The sequence below is a fragment of the Halichoerus grypus genome, chromosome 4 (genome assembly GCF_964656455.1).
Source record: "Halichoerus grypus chromosome 4, mHalGry1.hap1.1, whole genome shotgun sequence".
NCBI classification, from domain to species: Eukaryota; Metazoa; Chordata; class Mammalia; order Carnivora; family Phocidae; genus Halichoerus; species Halichoerus grypus.
Genome location: NC_135715.1, coordinates 125,743,252 through 125,756,937, shown reverse-complemented (window position 1 = coordinate 125,756,937; position 13,686 = coordinate 125,743,252). Strand labels below are relative to the sequence as shown.

Here is a 13,686-nt window from a genome sequence, read left to right as displayed (position 1 = left end):
TTATTTTTCATTTGGACCCTCCTATTCATTCCTCAACCTTACCTTCCCTGCCCACTGCCTTATGCAGCTGACCCCTACAGACAGCTTGCCCCAGTATCCAGGCTTCTTTGCTCTCTGCCCTTAGTTGGGTTCAGCCAATATCAGCAAGGTATTGAAGAGAAGTAGGAGAAAGGGACCAAACTATTTAATCCTTCTGCTTTTTATCTACTCTGTGCTGCAATCTGACGTTGGCTGCATCTTTGCAGGGCAATAGCTCTCTCTACGTGACCCCACCCCCAACACTCAGGGTTCTTTTTTTTTTTTTTTTTTAAAGATTTTATTTATTTATTTGAGACAGAATGAGAGAGAGAGAGAGAGAGCACATGAGAGGGGGTCAGAGGGAGAAGCAGGCTCCCTGCCGAGCAGGGAGCCTGATGCGGGACTCGATCCAGGGACTCCAGGATCATGACCTGAGCCGAAGGCAGTCGCTTAACCAACTGAGCCACCCAGGCGCCCCCAACACTCAGGGTTCTTAAAAGGGGTTATTCCCATCAACAGCCACAGGGATAACATGGTAACCAGAGTGTTTCACCCGCAATGATGGTGGTTCACTTATCATGAGGTACTTAAGAATGAAGGAGATGGGCAGCATTCTAAACTAGGGCTGGATTTAAGCAGTCAGAAAAATTCTAGGTCTGGGGCAGAAATCTCCCTTAAGTTGCCACAATAGGAATTCATGGCCTCCCATCACATTTTCAGATTCAAACCAGTGCATTCTCAGGCCAGAACGCCATGTTTAAAATGAAGGCCAGATCTTTTTGAGGAAGGAGCCTGCAGAGCTGCTACACTGAATACATCGTCTTCTTCCAAGGCTTCCTTGGGAAGACACGTGACGTACAGTTAACTTTGAAAATGACCTGTTAAAAGGGACATGCTCAGACCTCCCAGGAGTTACTAAACACTGGCCCTAGGTTTATACTCATTTCTATGGAGTTAAAACACCACTATGGTCTAGTGGTGTCTTAGTTTCCTCTTGCTGCTATAATAAGAAACTACAAACCTGGGGGCTTGAGCCAACATAAATGTGTCATCTTACAGTTCTGGAGGTCAGGAGTCTGAAAGAGGTCCTACTGGGCTAAAGTCAAGGTATCATCAGAGGTGCATTCCTTCTAGAGGCTCCAGGGGAGAATTCCTTTCCTTACTTTTTCAGCTTCTAGACTCTGCACTCCCTGGCTCATGAAGGGACATTATAGTAAGAAAGACCAAGCGGAAGCCCCTGGAACTGTTCCTCCTCCACATCCAAATGGTAAAATCAAAAGTAATACCACATCCCTAGGTGAGTACAGAGATTAGTGTCATTACCTAAGAACCCAAAAAATGCAAGAATGCTTATTCTCTATCCTATACGCAATAAATTTCCCTGTTCAGCCAGTGCAAAAGTAAGATGAATTCTGGAAAATGATAATCAATCAATTTCCAGGGTGGTAATTTTACTGGGTCCAACAACACAGTCCTAGTATCTGGGTGCTATTAACCTGAAGAATATTTTTTTTCTTGATCTAATTAATAGGACTGTCCAAAAGAGTTTGCCTTCATTTAGAAGGGTCAGCAGTGTAGTTTTACCATCTTACTTCAGAGTTATGTCAACTCTCTTGCTCTCTGTCATAGTATGGTCTCCTCGGACCTTGGTCATCTTAATATCCCATGGAACATTACACTGGTCCATCACATGGGTAACATTATGTTAATTGGACCTCAAGTACAATAAGGAGCAATTTCCGTAAGTGCTGTAGTAAGACAAATATGGCCACAGAGTAGAGGGTAAATCCCATGAAAATTGTGCAAAGTTTCAAGGAATTCAGTAGTCTAGAGTGGGTCAGCCTATCCCCTCTAAAGTGAAAGATAAGGCACTATTCCTTGTATGCCCACCACGAAGAGGAACAATGTTTGCCAGAACTCTTCAGATTTGGAAGAAATAATATACCACATCTGGATGTGCTTCTCCAACCCATTTGCTCAGTAGCCTCTAAGCCTGTCTATTTTGAATGGAGCCTGGAGCAAGAGAGGGCTCCCAAGTTGAGGCTGTTCTGATATTTGGATCTTAATGACCTAATAGACACAATAGTTCTTAGACATGTCGGTGGCAGCTAGAGATCCTGTACAAAGGCTCTGGCAGGCCCCAAGAAGAGAATCACCGAGTATATGCCTAGGATTTTTAGAACCACGTCATGCCCTCTTTGCCAATTTATTAATTATCTATCCATGTATAATAAAACACCCCCAAAACTTTGGACCCATCTTAGACTTTGGCTACAGCAGTCAACAATTATTCACTACATGAAGATCAACTCCTCTCTTTCTAGAGGGTCCTGGTAGAGACAGAGCGCACGATCAGGGAATGCCAAGCACATTAGTCTGCTAGGACGGCTGAACCAAAGTACCACAAGCTGGCTGCTTACACAACAGCCATATATTATCTCACAGTTCTGGAGGCTGCAAGTCCCAGATCGAGGGATCAGCAGGGTTGGCCCCTCCTGAGCCTGTGATAGAAGCACCTGTTCCGAGTTTCTCTCCTTGACTTGGAGATGATCATCAACTTGTGTTTTTTTTACCTCATCTTCTCTGTGTGCATGTCTGTCTCTGTGTCCAACTTTCCCCTTCTTAAAACCAGTCATGTTAGATAAGAGCCCACCCTAAGTACTTCTCTTTAACCCGATTACTTCTGTAAAGACCCTATTTCCAAATAAGGTCACTTTCTGAAATACTGGGGATTAGGACTCCAACATGCCTTTTCTGGAGGAGCGGCATCCCGTGAGGTGAAAATGGTATTTTTAAGATATGGCCAAAGAGCCTCAATGGTCGAGCAGGCACAAGAAAAGCACATGAGCAGAGAGCTTAGGCTTCATGATGGCTTCCTCAATGCTTCCATGTCTCTCGCTGAGCACACACCTGCAGCTCCACAGAAAGTTCTGGAGAGCCAGGCAACAGGAAGGAAGAGCCAGCCGTATATGCAAAGTGAGCCGGCACCAAGCCCAAATGGATGCCTCCCGGTCACAGACCCGCTCAGGGATACCCTGAAATACGGTAAGAAGAGAAATCTTCCTAAGGGATAGAACTCTTATTACAGCTGTTTTTCCATTTTGTCTGGAAAGACAGACGACCTGATACAAGATCAACACTGACTCATAGGAGGTGGCTAATGTGTTGGCCAGCTGGTTCCTTAGGGACTCGGAAAAAAAACAAGACTGAAAGACTGGTGATAAAGAAGTTGGGATAGGGGAGATTTGGGAAGGAGTATCTTGACATGGGAAGAGTGGGAAGGTATTTGTGTCTCATGGAATACCCTCCAGAGAACAGGATTATCTGTCCCGTGGATGTCAGCCAACCTCCCTCCAGCTTCCCCTTGCTGAATGTACAGTGCCCTGGTACAGGCATGGAGGTTAAGCATGGGCTCAGCTGTATTGCCTTCCCTCCCCAAGGCTGATGTGACTTGTGGCTCCCCTCCCCCAGCAGAGGCGAACACTGAGCCCCCAGCATGGCACCATTTCCTGTAGTCCTTGTTGGATGGCTCTTTTCACAGCCCCAGCTCACAGGCTCCAGTAGCCCTATTGACTCACCTTCTGAGCAGGTGGGAAAGGGAGGAGTGGATGGATTTGAGATACACTTGTAGAGGCAGATTTGAGAGGAACTGATGGCCAAGTGAATATAGTAGGAGAATGGAGAAGAAAACCTGAGATGACTGAAGTTTTCAGTTTTTGTGAATGGTGAACAGAACACTTTTAATGAAGACAGAGATGATCAGAGAAGGGCAGAGAGAAACTGACAAAGGAGGTGAAGAGTTCAGTTTGAGCCCCCGGAGGGGGGTGTGGGTGAGCATATGTAGGTATCAAGAGCAACCAGTGGTCCAGAGTTTAGAAGCAAAGTCAGCACTTGAGATAAAGGATGAAAACTTGAATTTATTCATAACCATGTGTTAATGTCCCACAGGACTTTGCATGTTTAATCTTTTACCTCTAACTATGGACACTGAGGCTTTGCTTTTCAGCGGCAGTGAACCCAAGCTGAAGAGGCCTTTAAGGGGGTGGGAGTACTTATCCTCAAGAAAGGAAGTAAGTATAGAGAGACCCTAAAGGCAAATGTTTACCAGAGTATTTTATACTGAAAGTGCCAAATGCACAGACCTCATCTTGTCCCACTTCTCTCTCTCCAGCAACCAGAAGAGGGTTTGGCACCTTGCAACCACTCAAATATTTGGGGAGTGGGCAGAATAAATGGTAATAAATGCCACAGAGGATGGGAGGAAGGAAGGATGAAAGGAACCTACTGGGCAGGAAGGGAGGTAGAAAGGAATGAACCTACAGGGCACAGCGGGGAGCCGAGGAAGGGAGAAGCCACATCCAACCTTTTTCTCCTTCCTAAACTCTCTTTGCAAGACTGAAAGATGAGAAGCCGTGTGAAGCGATGGTTAAGAACATGGATTCTGATTTCAGGCTCCAGGACGTCCTAGCTGAGCGACTTGGACAAGTAACTTAACCCTTCTGTGCCTAGGCTTTCTCCCTGTAAAATAAACACAGTAAATGCCTAGAGCAGCTCCCGGGAAAAAGTATGTTCCACATAAGTATTTTTGTTATTTTTGGCATCCTGATGAGAAGGTAAGCCTGCAAGACAAGCTGGAAATTCCCTACGGAGGGTGAATTCAGATACTTAGCCTTTAAGAGCCATTCACAAAGACACAATCACCTTTTCTCTTCCTTTGCCTTCCAGAAGCTTTAAACACCCCACTACTTCCCAACAGACTTTCACTAGCAAAAAAACAGAGGCCTGGGTTTTAGTTGGGCTGCCAGCAGTAAGCCGTGAGTTTGCAGACCCCATGGGAGCCGAGCGCCAAGGTCCCTTTCCGCTAGGGCGCCCACCGTGTGCGCGCCGGGTGCCAGACGCCGGCTCACCCCGGCTCCGGCTCTCGCAACCCCGCCCGCGCGTCCCGGAGGCCCTGCACCCTGCGCGCCCCGGCTGCCGCCCAGCGCCCTGCACACGGGGGAGGCGCCTCTCGGGCGCCCTCCGGCCGGGATGCCAGTGCCCGGCGCCCGGCGCGCCTTCGCCGGCAGCCTGCCCGCGGCCTGCCCGCGGCCTTTATACCGAGCGGGCTGGGCGCTCACTAATGTTTAACTCGGGGCAGAAACTTGGGAGCGCAGAGTGACTCCGCGGCCCCGAGCGGCGGAGCTGGACGCGGGTCTCTGCGGCTCGCCTGACTTCTGCCTGCGCTCCTGCTCCGAAGACTCAGTTCCGGGCCCACACCGACGATGAAGGTGAGTTGAGTAGCGCCTTTCCCTAACCCCAGGGTCGCGTTGTAGGTGCTTCTTCACCAGACTCTCCCCCAAATTGACCCCGAAGCTCGAGGAACGGGACCACGGGCTCCTATTCGGCGGAAGCTCCAGGGCCACCCTGTGACAGGTGAAGGGACGTCCCAGAGCCCCCGCCTGGCGCTCGGCCCCCCGGGGTTTCTGCTAGTACCAGGCGCGAAGCCTGGGAGGACGCAGAGAGCCACCCATAAAACGCACGCTCGAACCCTCACTTGGCTTCTCCCTCACTCGGCTTCTGACGTGCAGGAGGCCATAGAGAAGCAAACGCTAATGTGCTCTGATGCCACAAGTTCAAGGGCAACCGCTCTTGCAACCTCCGCACTCCAAACCCTCTCAGCCCACTGTGCCCCTCTTCCGGATGTTCGCCCATGGGCACACCCCGCCGCCTAGGGTGCAGCGCGGGCCCCGACACTCTGCCTCTGCCAGACTGGGGCCAAAGGGCTCGCTCTAACTGGATATGATTTGACCGGCTTGCAGACGCCGTGGAAGGTGCTCCTGGGACTGCTGGGGCTCGCTGCGCTCGTCACCGTCATCACCGTGCCCGTGGTTCTGCTGAACAAAGGCAGTAAGTTTGAAACATTTGCAAAAGATAAGAAAATTGGAGACCAGGACCGGGTTCTGTCTTACCACATTAAGCACACGGAGAACTAAGGATCTTGCTGGGGGCTTGGACCAGTGCACCAGGTTGTAGCTGAGGCTTCCCTGGGGTTGTTGCTGCTTCTAGGGAGTGGCTAGATGCCCTTGGTGGAGTCTCCAGTGTTGAGGCTGCGAGAGCCTTGTATCATAAATACATACTTCCCGCAATCAAGGAAAAGTCTTAGGATTTCTTTTTCTTAAATTCAAGTTTAAATGTTTAAATTTAGTATGATTTAAATTAAAAAAAAAAAAAAAAAACCTTTGTAGCTGGGACCTTCAAAGGAAAAGATGTGGCGTTTAAAGGCTTCAAACAGTAGTAGGGATGTCATAAAAGGAGGGAAAAAAAATAAGAGAAGGAAAAGCCCCAAAATACAGTTTTGAGAAAAGACAACATGGGGAACCCAGGTTCTTTTCCTTCCGGGACGATGAAAATGCATTAATCAGAGAGTTAAGATGCAGAGAAAAAACTACTTGACCATTTATAGAAATATGTCATAGTAAATCATAAAGCTGGTGTACATGGTAATATTCAGAGGGGGGTGGGATCAGTGATGTTTGGTGGATTCTTTCATTTAAAGCCACCTTCATTTTTTTAGCTTGCCTGACTCAATTCAACTCTAGCTCTTACTATAAAACGTTCATGTAATGGCATACACATTATTGGATGCAAACAAGTGAGAACATCTAGTTTGGGTTTCTTCTGGCCTTACTTTCCTTTTAAGTAAATATTTACTTTCGTTTCAGTATTACACGTTCTAGTCAGCCAACTGAAGCATTCTCTCTGGATGGTCTAGTCAACCAGGAAATGTGCAGACAGTGCTCACACACTGAGGGGTCTTCTCCAGATTTCAAGGGGACAGTTCAGAATTAGTTTGTGAAGCTGTCACGAACTGTTTGCCTGGCAATTTCAGGGCCAGGGCAAAGGTACCAAAGGTTAAATATCTGAGTGTGCTGACCTATTGATAATGACTTTTAGTTAAGAAAGCAATGGTTACCACCATTTGAGATAATCCAATGGCAGACATCAGTTCCCTTGTTTGACTTTGTGTTAAAATATAACTATTTTCATAAAGTGATACTTTGTATATTTAAACAACCACACATACAAAGCTTAGTTGTAAGAACGGGTCATTCAGGGTGCCTGGGTGGCTCAGTTGGTTAAGCATCTGCCTTTGGCTCAGGTCATGACCTCAGGGTCCTGGGATTGAGTCCCGCATCAGGTTCCCTGCTTAGTGGGGAGTCTGCTTCTCCCTCTACCTTCTGCCCCTGCTCGTGATTTCTCTCTCTCTCTCTCAAATAAATAAAATCTTACCAAAAAAAAACGGGTCATCCATACAATCAATAAATATTCACATGGCTGACATTATGCCCCAGGCATTGTGCTACTTGCTGCAAATACAAAGATTAAAATTTATAAATACCTCTGACCTCAAGAGGTTTATATCTACTGGGAGACAAATATGCAAAAAAATCAAAGTAACCTGGATAGCCCATTTGTCTCCAGAACATCACTGAGGCACCACAGCATCACTGGAAGGATGGATGTAAAACTATAATTATCAGAACTTTCCTTAAGGAAAGTTGGAAGGAACACTGAACTTTGATAAGCCACTTGAAATAGGCAGTGAAATGGCCTAGGGGCCTGGGTCATGCAACTGCCATCTAGGGGGTTTGGTCAAGTTAACTATGGGGGATTTTGCTTTGCTGGGTGGGGCATGCAGACTGGGGAGGGGCTGCCTTGTCATTTCCCTTAAACCACACCTAGTCTCTTCCCCAAAAGAAATTTGGACAAATATTTCAAGAACAGTCTTTTGATGGGACTTTTCCAGAGATTCATGTGTCTCCATCAAAGCATTATGATTCAATAAAATAATTTAGAGAGACTTGAGCAAACTTCCCTGTGGATTAGAATGTCAAGGAAGTCGTGTCAGGAGAAGTTTCTTCTATAGGGATGCTCAAATAGTTAATATCAGTGTCTGGAGATACGGTTTTCCAGAAAATATAAATCCCTTACGAGTCACAGAGACACAAGATCGCATCCTCTAATTGGATCATAAAAGGACTCCTGGCAGAAGAGCAGGGTGGGCAGAAGCAAAAGGAGTTGATTTTAACCTGCAGATGATGAGAACTACTGGAGAATTTTGTGCATGCCTGGACTGTTGGGCCTGACAGTGGGAATGTGGGTTGAGTGGAGCAAGGCTAGAGGTTCCGGAAACAGGGAAGTGTCCCAGAAGAGTGATGGTGCAGAGCAGAATTTGAAAGCTATCAAGCTACTCAAAAATGTGAACAATTAGACTTTGTAAAAGGAATGGGAGGGTGGCTAAGGATGCCTCTTGGGCAACTGGGTGGATATGTGGTTTCATTGTGTGCTTTATTTACACTTAAGAAACAACACCCAAGTTACTTCTCTTCCCATATTTCTTAATTTGTATATATATGCATATATATATATATATATATATATATATATATATATATATATGCATACACACACACACACACACACACACACACACATATATATATTTCAGGAGAAAAGAGAAATCATCTTGTTTCAACTGCTGCTTTATCATAAATGAAAGCTCAGGAATGTGGCATTTGCACTAAATCAACAATCTCATTCCTGGACTGTGCCACAATGAAGGACAGCATTCTTACAAAGAATCCAGAGTCACCACCCAAGAAATGTTCTCCGTATTGTCAATCTAGGTTTAAAGTTAAAAAAAAAAAAAAAGTACTAGGAAGGAAAGAGGATAGGAGGTGGGAGAGAGGAAAGATGAATGGAAAGAAAAGGAAGGAAGAAAAGAAGGGAAGGGGAGAGAAGAAGATTTTGATAGAAAAACAAAGCCCTAGATCATGTGGAAAGCTAAGAAATAAACAGCCAAAAGGAAGGAGGACGAAATGAGCAAAACCAAGTTCATCCCCTGAGAGGTTGTTTTAAGAGAAGGTTAAGTGTTTCCATATGAAACACTGACTTTAGCAGAACTAAACACACCCAGAAGAGAGAGAGAGAGAGAGGCAGAGAGGCAGAGAGGCATAAGTTTAATACTACTGTATTTTTTTAGAATAAAAACTCCCTGAGGTCAGGAATTATGCATTTCGTCCAGCAAAATTAAAAGTTCACCTCCTTCTGTGTATATAATAAAAGATTGTATTTTTATTTTAAACCCTTCAGATATCCTATTATAGAAGGATATTACATTTAAACATTCAGTTTCCCAGAGTCATCAGTAAAATAGATAAATATACTTTACTCTTAATGGAAGTATAGAAATCCTCATGGCTTACTGGTAATAAAACCTCTGAGTCAATATTTGTGATCCCTTTACTCCCCCTTTCACATTATATTATACACTATGCTTTTGAAAAATTTGTCAAATAGTTTTATTATTGAGTTGTTACTCATCAAATAGTTTTATTGTTGAGTTGTTATTTGTCAAATAGTTTTATTATTGAGTTTTATTATGGGATAGAAACATACCTGTTCTTCTTTTGTTCTTTTCACTGCTTTAGCAGTGAATTTCCTCCATATCTTCTTTCAGTGCATAGGAAATTTGACTGCTCACCCATCCATCAGTAATAAAAGGAAACCCAAATGTGAAGGAGACAGGAATAATCAGAGAAAGAAAAGATAACAACTATGAAGTTTGTCCGAGGAAGTTCAGGATCTGTTCCAGGTTTAAAAGCCCATAAGTGAGCCTGAATGAAAGCTTTGTATATTTCAGAGGACAATTTCTAAACAGTGAGTTCCGCTCGAGTTGACTTCAGCCAGCTCAGCTAACTGTTGTCAACCTTTGTCAAGTGCTCATGAGGTCAGTGGGTTGGTCTTTTTCAGGTCAGCACTTATGGTTCCCTAGCCACAGTATGTGCCTTAAATTTCTCTCATACACATCTTGCCTCTCATCCCAAAAGTGATCAGAGAGGAAAAGGGAAGACTGCCCAGTCGATGGATAGAGAAAGACAATGTAAAATGACTAACTAGAGCTGGATCAATGTACTTAATGAAGTGCTGACACCCATGGGAAACGTGACTGTAAACACATGCAGGACCACCTCACTTACGGAAGAGAAGGCATGCGGACCTGTAATAATAGTTAACATGTGTTCTCTCTGTGCCAGGTATTGGGCTGAGGGCTTTTAACGTACTTCTTGTTTGATCCTTAGGGCAACCTTTTGAGAGAGGTTCTATTATCATCTCCATTTTTACAGAAATGTGAATTTTACTTTGAGAGGGTGCTTTAGTGATTTATAACTGCATAATGAATTACCCCAACACTTAAAACGACGAACATTTGTTATCTCACAATTTCTGTGGGTCAGGAATTTGGCGGTGGCTTAGCTGGGAGGTTCTAGCTCCAGGTCTCTCATGAGGTCTTAATCAAGATGTCATCTGAAAGCTTGACCAGGGCTGGTGGATCCACGTCCAAGCTCCGTCACGTAGCTGTTAGCTAGACATCTCAGTTCCCCACCGTGTGGGCCTTTCCATGGGATGGAAAGAAGGAAGCCACAGAGCCTTTTGTGACCTAGCTTCAGAAGCGATGCGCCATCACTTCTGCTGTATTCTATTGCTCACCCAAGCCAGCCCTGATACAATGTGAAAGGGCATGACGCAGGGCACGAGTGTTAGCCAGAGAGCTCCGGGGATCGTCATAGAAGCTGGCTACCCAAGAAGTTAAGGAACTTGCTCAAAGCTCCGCAGAGTTGAGATTCACACTCAGGCAATGTGACTCTAGAGAGCTCGTGCTCTTAAACTCCAAATCATTCTGCTGGTTTTGATCAAGTATAAATTAATGTGGCCATATTAGCATAAAGTTACAATTTCCCATTTATCTGCCTATATTATAATTTCATGGCTGCTAATGCCTGGATGCCAAGTGTCCTGAAGTAAAGTTCCTGCTGCTTTTGCCTCCATTCCTATATAAAGCTGTAGACAGGGCGCCTGGGTGGCTCAGTTGGTTAAGCAACTGCCTTCGGCTCAGGTCATGATCTTGCAGTCCCTGGATCGAGTCCCTCATCGGTCTCCCTGCTCGGCAGGGTGTCTGCTTCTCCCTCTGACCCTAACTCCTCTCATGTGCTCTCTCTCATTCTCTCTCTCTCAAATAAATAAATAAAATCTTAAAAAATAAAAAAAAAAGCTGTAGACAGGCAGTGACTTCCAGCTCAGGTCCAGATTTGCTCCTTGTGCTCAATTACACCTACTTTGTTTCTAATGCATATTATATTATTTTATTTGAACTTCACAGAACAACCCATTAAGGTATTAATATCTTTACTTGTTGCACTGAAGAAACTGAGGCATAGAAGTGTAGGGCTTTGTGAGTAAGTCCTAGAACTTGGAAATCCAAACCTTTTGACTTTTAGCCTTTCCTGAGTCTGCTGATTTCCATCCATAGCTGTTTTAAAGAAATGCTTTGGTGGTAATTTTTGTAAGTGAATGATTAATCACGGCTTTATGGTTTGACGCTAACTCTTTCATTGTTTTAAACCAATTATCTTGTAAATATTTTTACCTTTAGTCTTCATAGCTCCATTATGACCTCCAAAGGAGGGTGTGTCTCAATCTGAGAGTAAACTAAAACTACAAAATCAAAACTTCTGAGTTAGCTGTTTTATTTTTGCCAAGTACTGTATTTTCAACTTTATATTTTCTTCAAAATTCTAACTTCCTAGGAAGTTTTTTAAACTTAATGATAAACCATTGACTTTAGTTACCCATATACATTTTTGTGCACATTTCTTCATTATTTCATTCACTGGGGAAGCAAGTAGACTCATGAGCTTGGGACACATATTTCAGCATCCAAGGCCCAGGAAGCATGGTAATTCCAGGCAGAGCCAAAGCCTGCCGGAACTTTGTTCCTGACACCCTGAGGACTATGGTGGCTCACGTTGTATAATAAAGGAAGAGGGAGCAGTAGGGGTATCAGGTGGGGACTACCACATACCCCTTCCCTGACCTCGCACTGGGTCCTCAAAACCAGTTGGGTGGCCCCAGTGACTTTAACACCATCCCTGTGGGGCTGAGACCGCCTCCTCTTATTTTCCTCAGTTTTTTTTTAAAGCCTGACCTGCTCAAGCTCAGGTCCATGAGTTTCACGGATGGCTCTATTCCCCTGTTATTTTCCTTTTTTCTTTTATTTCGGGCAGGAAACTTGTACTATAAGACTTACAACCTCTTCAGAGCTGTGGTCCTGTGGTGGCCAGATTCAGGATTTGTTAGCTCACCAACACGTCTGGAACAGTCACTGCGTGTCAGGTGTTATTGTGGGTCTAGGGGAGCTGACCCTAAACAGTAGAGATGAGGTGCCTGCTCCCATGGACCTTTACCATCCATGGGACAGGCAAGGAAGAGGCAAGCACCTGAGTCATTTCAGACAGGAATAATGCTGGGACAAAATTAAGGGTGATAGAAAAGGCAGAGGGACACAGAAAGGAGTTTCTTTTTATTCCAAGCATGAATGTGGATGATCTCAATTCCATTTTTAAACTATGTCTCTGACTCCTTCGTACATAATAGAGGCAGGTGGGGGGTATTTGTGAGAGACGATGGCAGGACAGGGCGATAGTATTGAAAATGTAAAAAAAAGAGAGATAAAACAGGATGTACTTTGGAGGTAAACAGTGTGTGGCAGAGAGCAAAGAAGTGAAAAGTGAGGGAAGGAACACTGACGAGGATGACTCCTTGAACAGCCGTCTGCATAGTCCAAGTGGAGAACTTTCTCGTGCTCTCAGGGCTCTGTCTTGCCCACGAGAGCTAATCTACACCGCTTCTTCTGAACTAATTCCTTTGTTCTGCTACATATGCTTCAGGGATCAAGAGGCAGGACTCAGGGAGGCCTTCTCCATTGTGCACCTAGCACACACCTGTCAAAAGACGGTAATTCCCCAGTTCAGCAAATATTTATGGAACATTTTCTACATGCCAGGCACTTTGTTACCCATGAGAGATATAAAAATGATATACACAGCCCTTATCCTCAAACAGTTCCCAATATTAAAGGAAACATAAACATTAACTATAGTAAAAAGGGCTAAGTGTCCTTCTAGTAAATGATCGAAGTGCTGTGGAAGCACTAAAGGGCAATGATAAATGCTGTCCAGGAAGTCTGTACAGAAACCAACCAGGCATACAGGATTAATAATTAATGGATCCGAATACAATCCTTCCAATAGTGGAGCCACCAGACTGCCTCCCAGGCATGCAGTTCACCTTCCTGTTTCGTCCTCAACTATTACGACTCCAGACTCTGTAGGAGGACTGTGTCAAACAGAATGTTTCTGGCTGCAAGTAACAGAGTACCTGCCCAAAAGTTGTTTAAACTATAAAGTGTTACCGGGCGCCTGGCTGGCTCAGTCAGTGTCTGCCTTCAGCTCAGGTCGTGATCTCAGGGTCCTGGAATGGAGCCCCACCTCCAGCTGGCTCCCTGCTCAGTGGGGAGCCTGCTTCTCCCTCTCCATATGTCCCCCTGCCCCCCCAACTCATTCTGGCTCTCTCTCAAAATCTTTTTTAGAAAAATGTGAACTATAGAGTATTACTATTGTCCTATCATTAGCCTTTTACATCACTGGAAGCGTAGAAGTGAGGCAGTTCTAGAGTTTGTCGATGCAGTGATCCAACAACATCCTCAAGGGCCTGGCACCTTCCATCTGTTCAGCTGCATCCCCCCTCAGACTGTCGGCTTATGTTCTCAAGCTTGTCCCCTTGGGGTCG

General features: G+C 44.9%; 1 protein-coding gene across 2 annotated transcripts in view; it reads left to right on the top strand.

Moving 5' to 3' along the window:
- Positions 1 to 5,024: 5,024 nt before the first annotated feature.
- Positions 5,025 to 13,686, top strand: part of DPP4 (dipeptidyl peptidase 4) — a 79,343-nt gene continuing 70,681 nt past the window's right edge. The window contains exons 1-2 of one of the 2 annotated variants that reach the window (XM_036116752.2): positions 5,025 to 5,285; positions 5,817 to 5,904. In XM_036116752.2, the coding sequence (XP_035972645.1) occupies positions 5,280 to 5,285; positions 5,817 to 5,904 (94 nt within the window). In that variant the 5' untranslated portion in view covers positions 5,025 to 5,279. The remainder of the gene's footprint in view (positions 5,286 to 5,816; positions 5,905 to 13,686) is intronic. The other variant, XM_078070885.1, reaches the window with a different exon arrangement.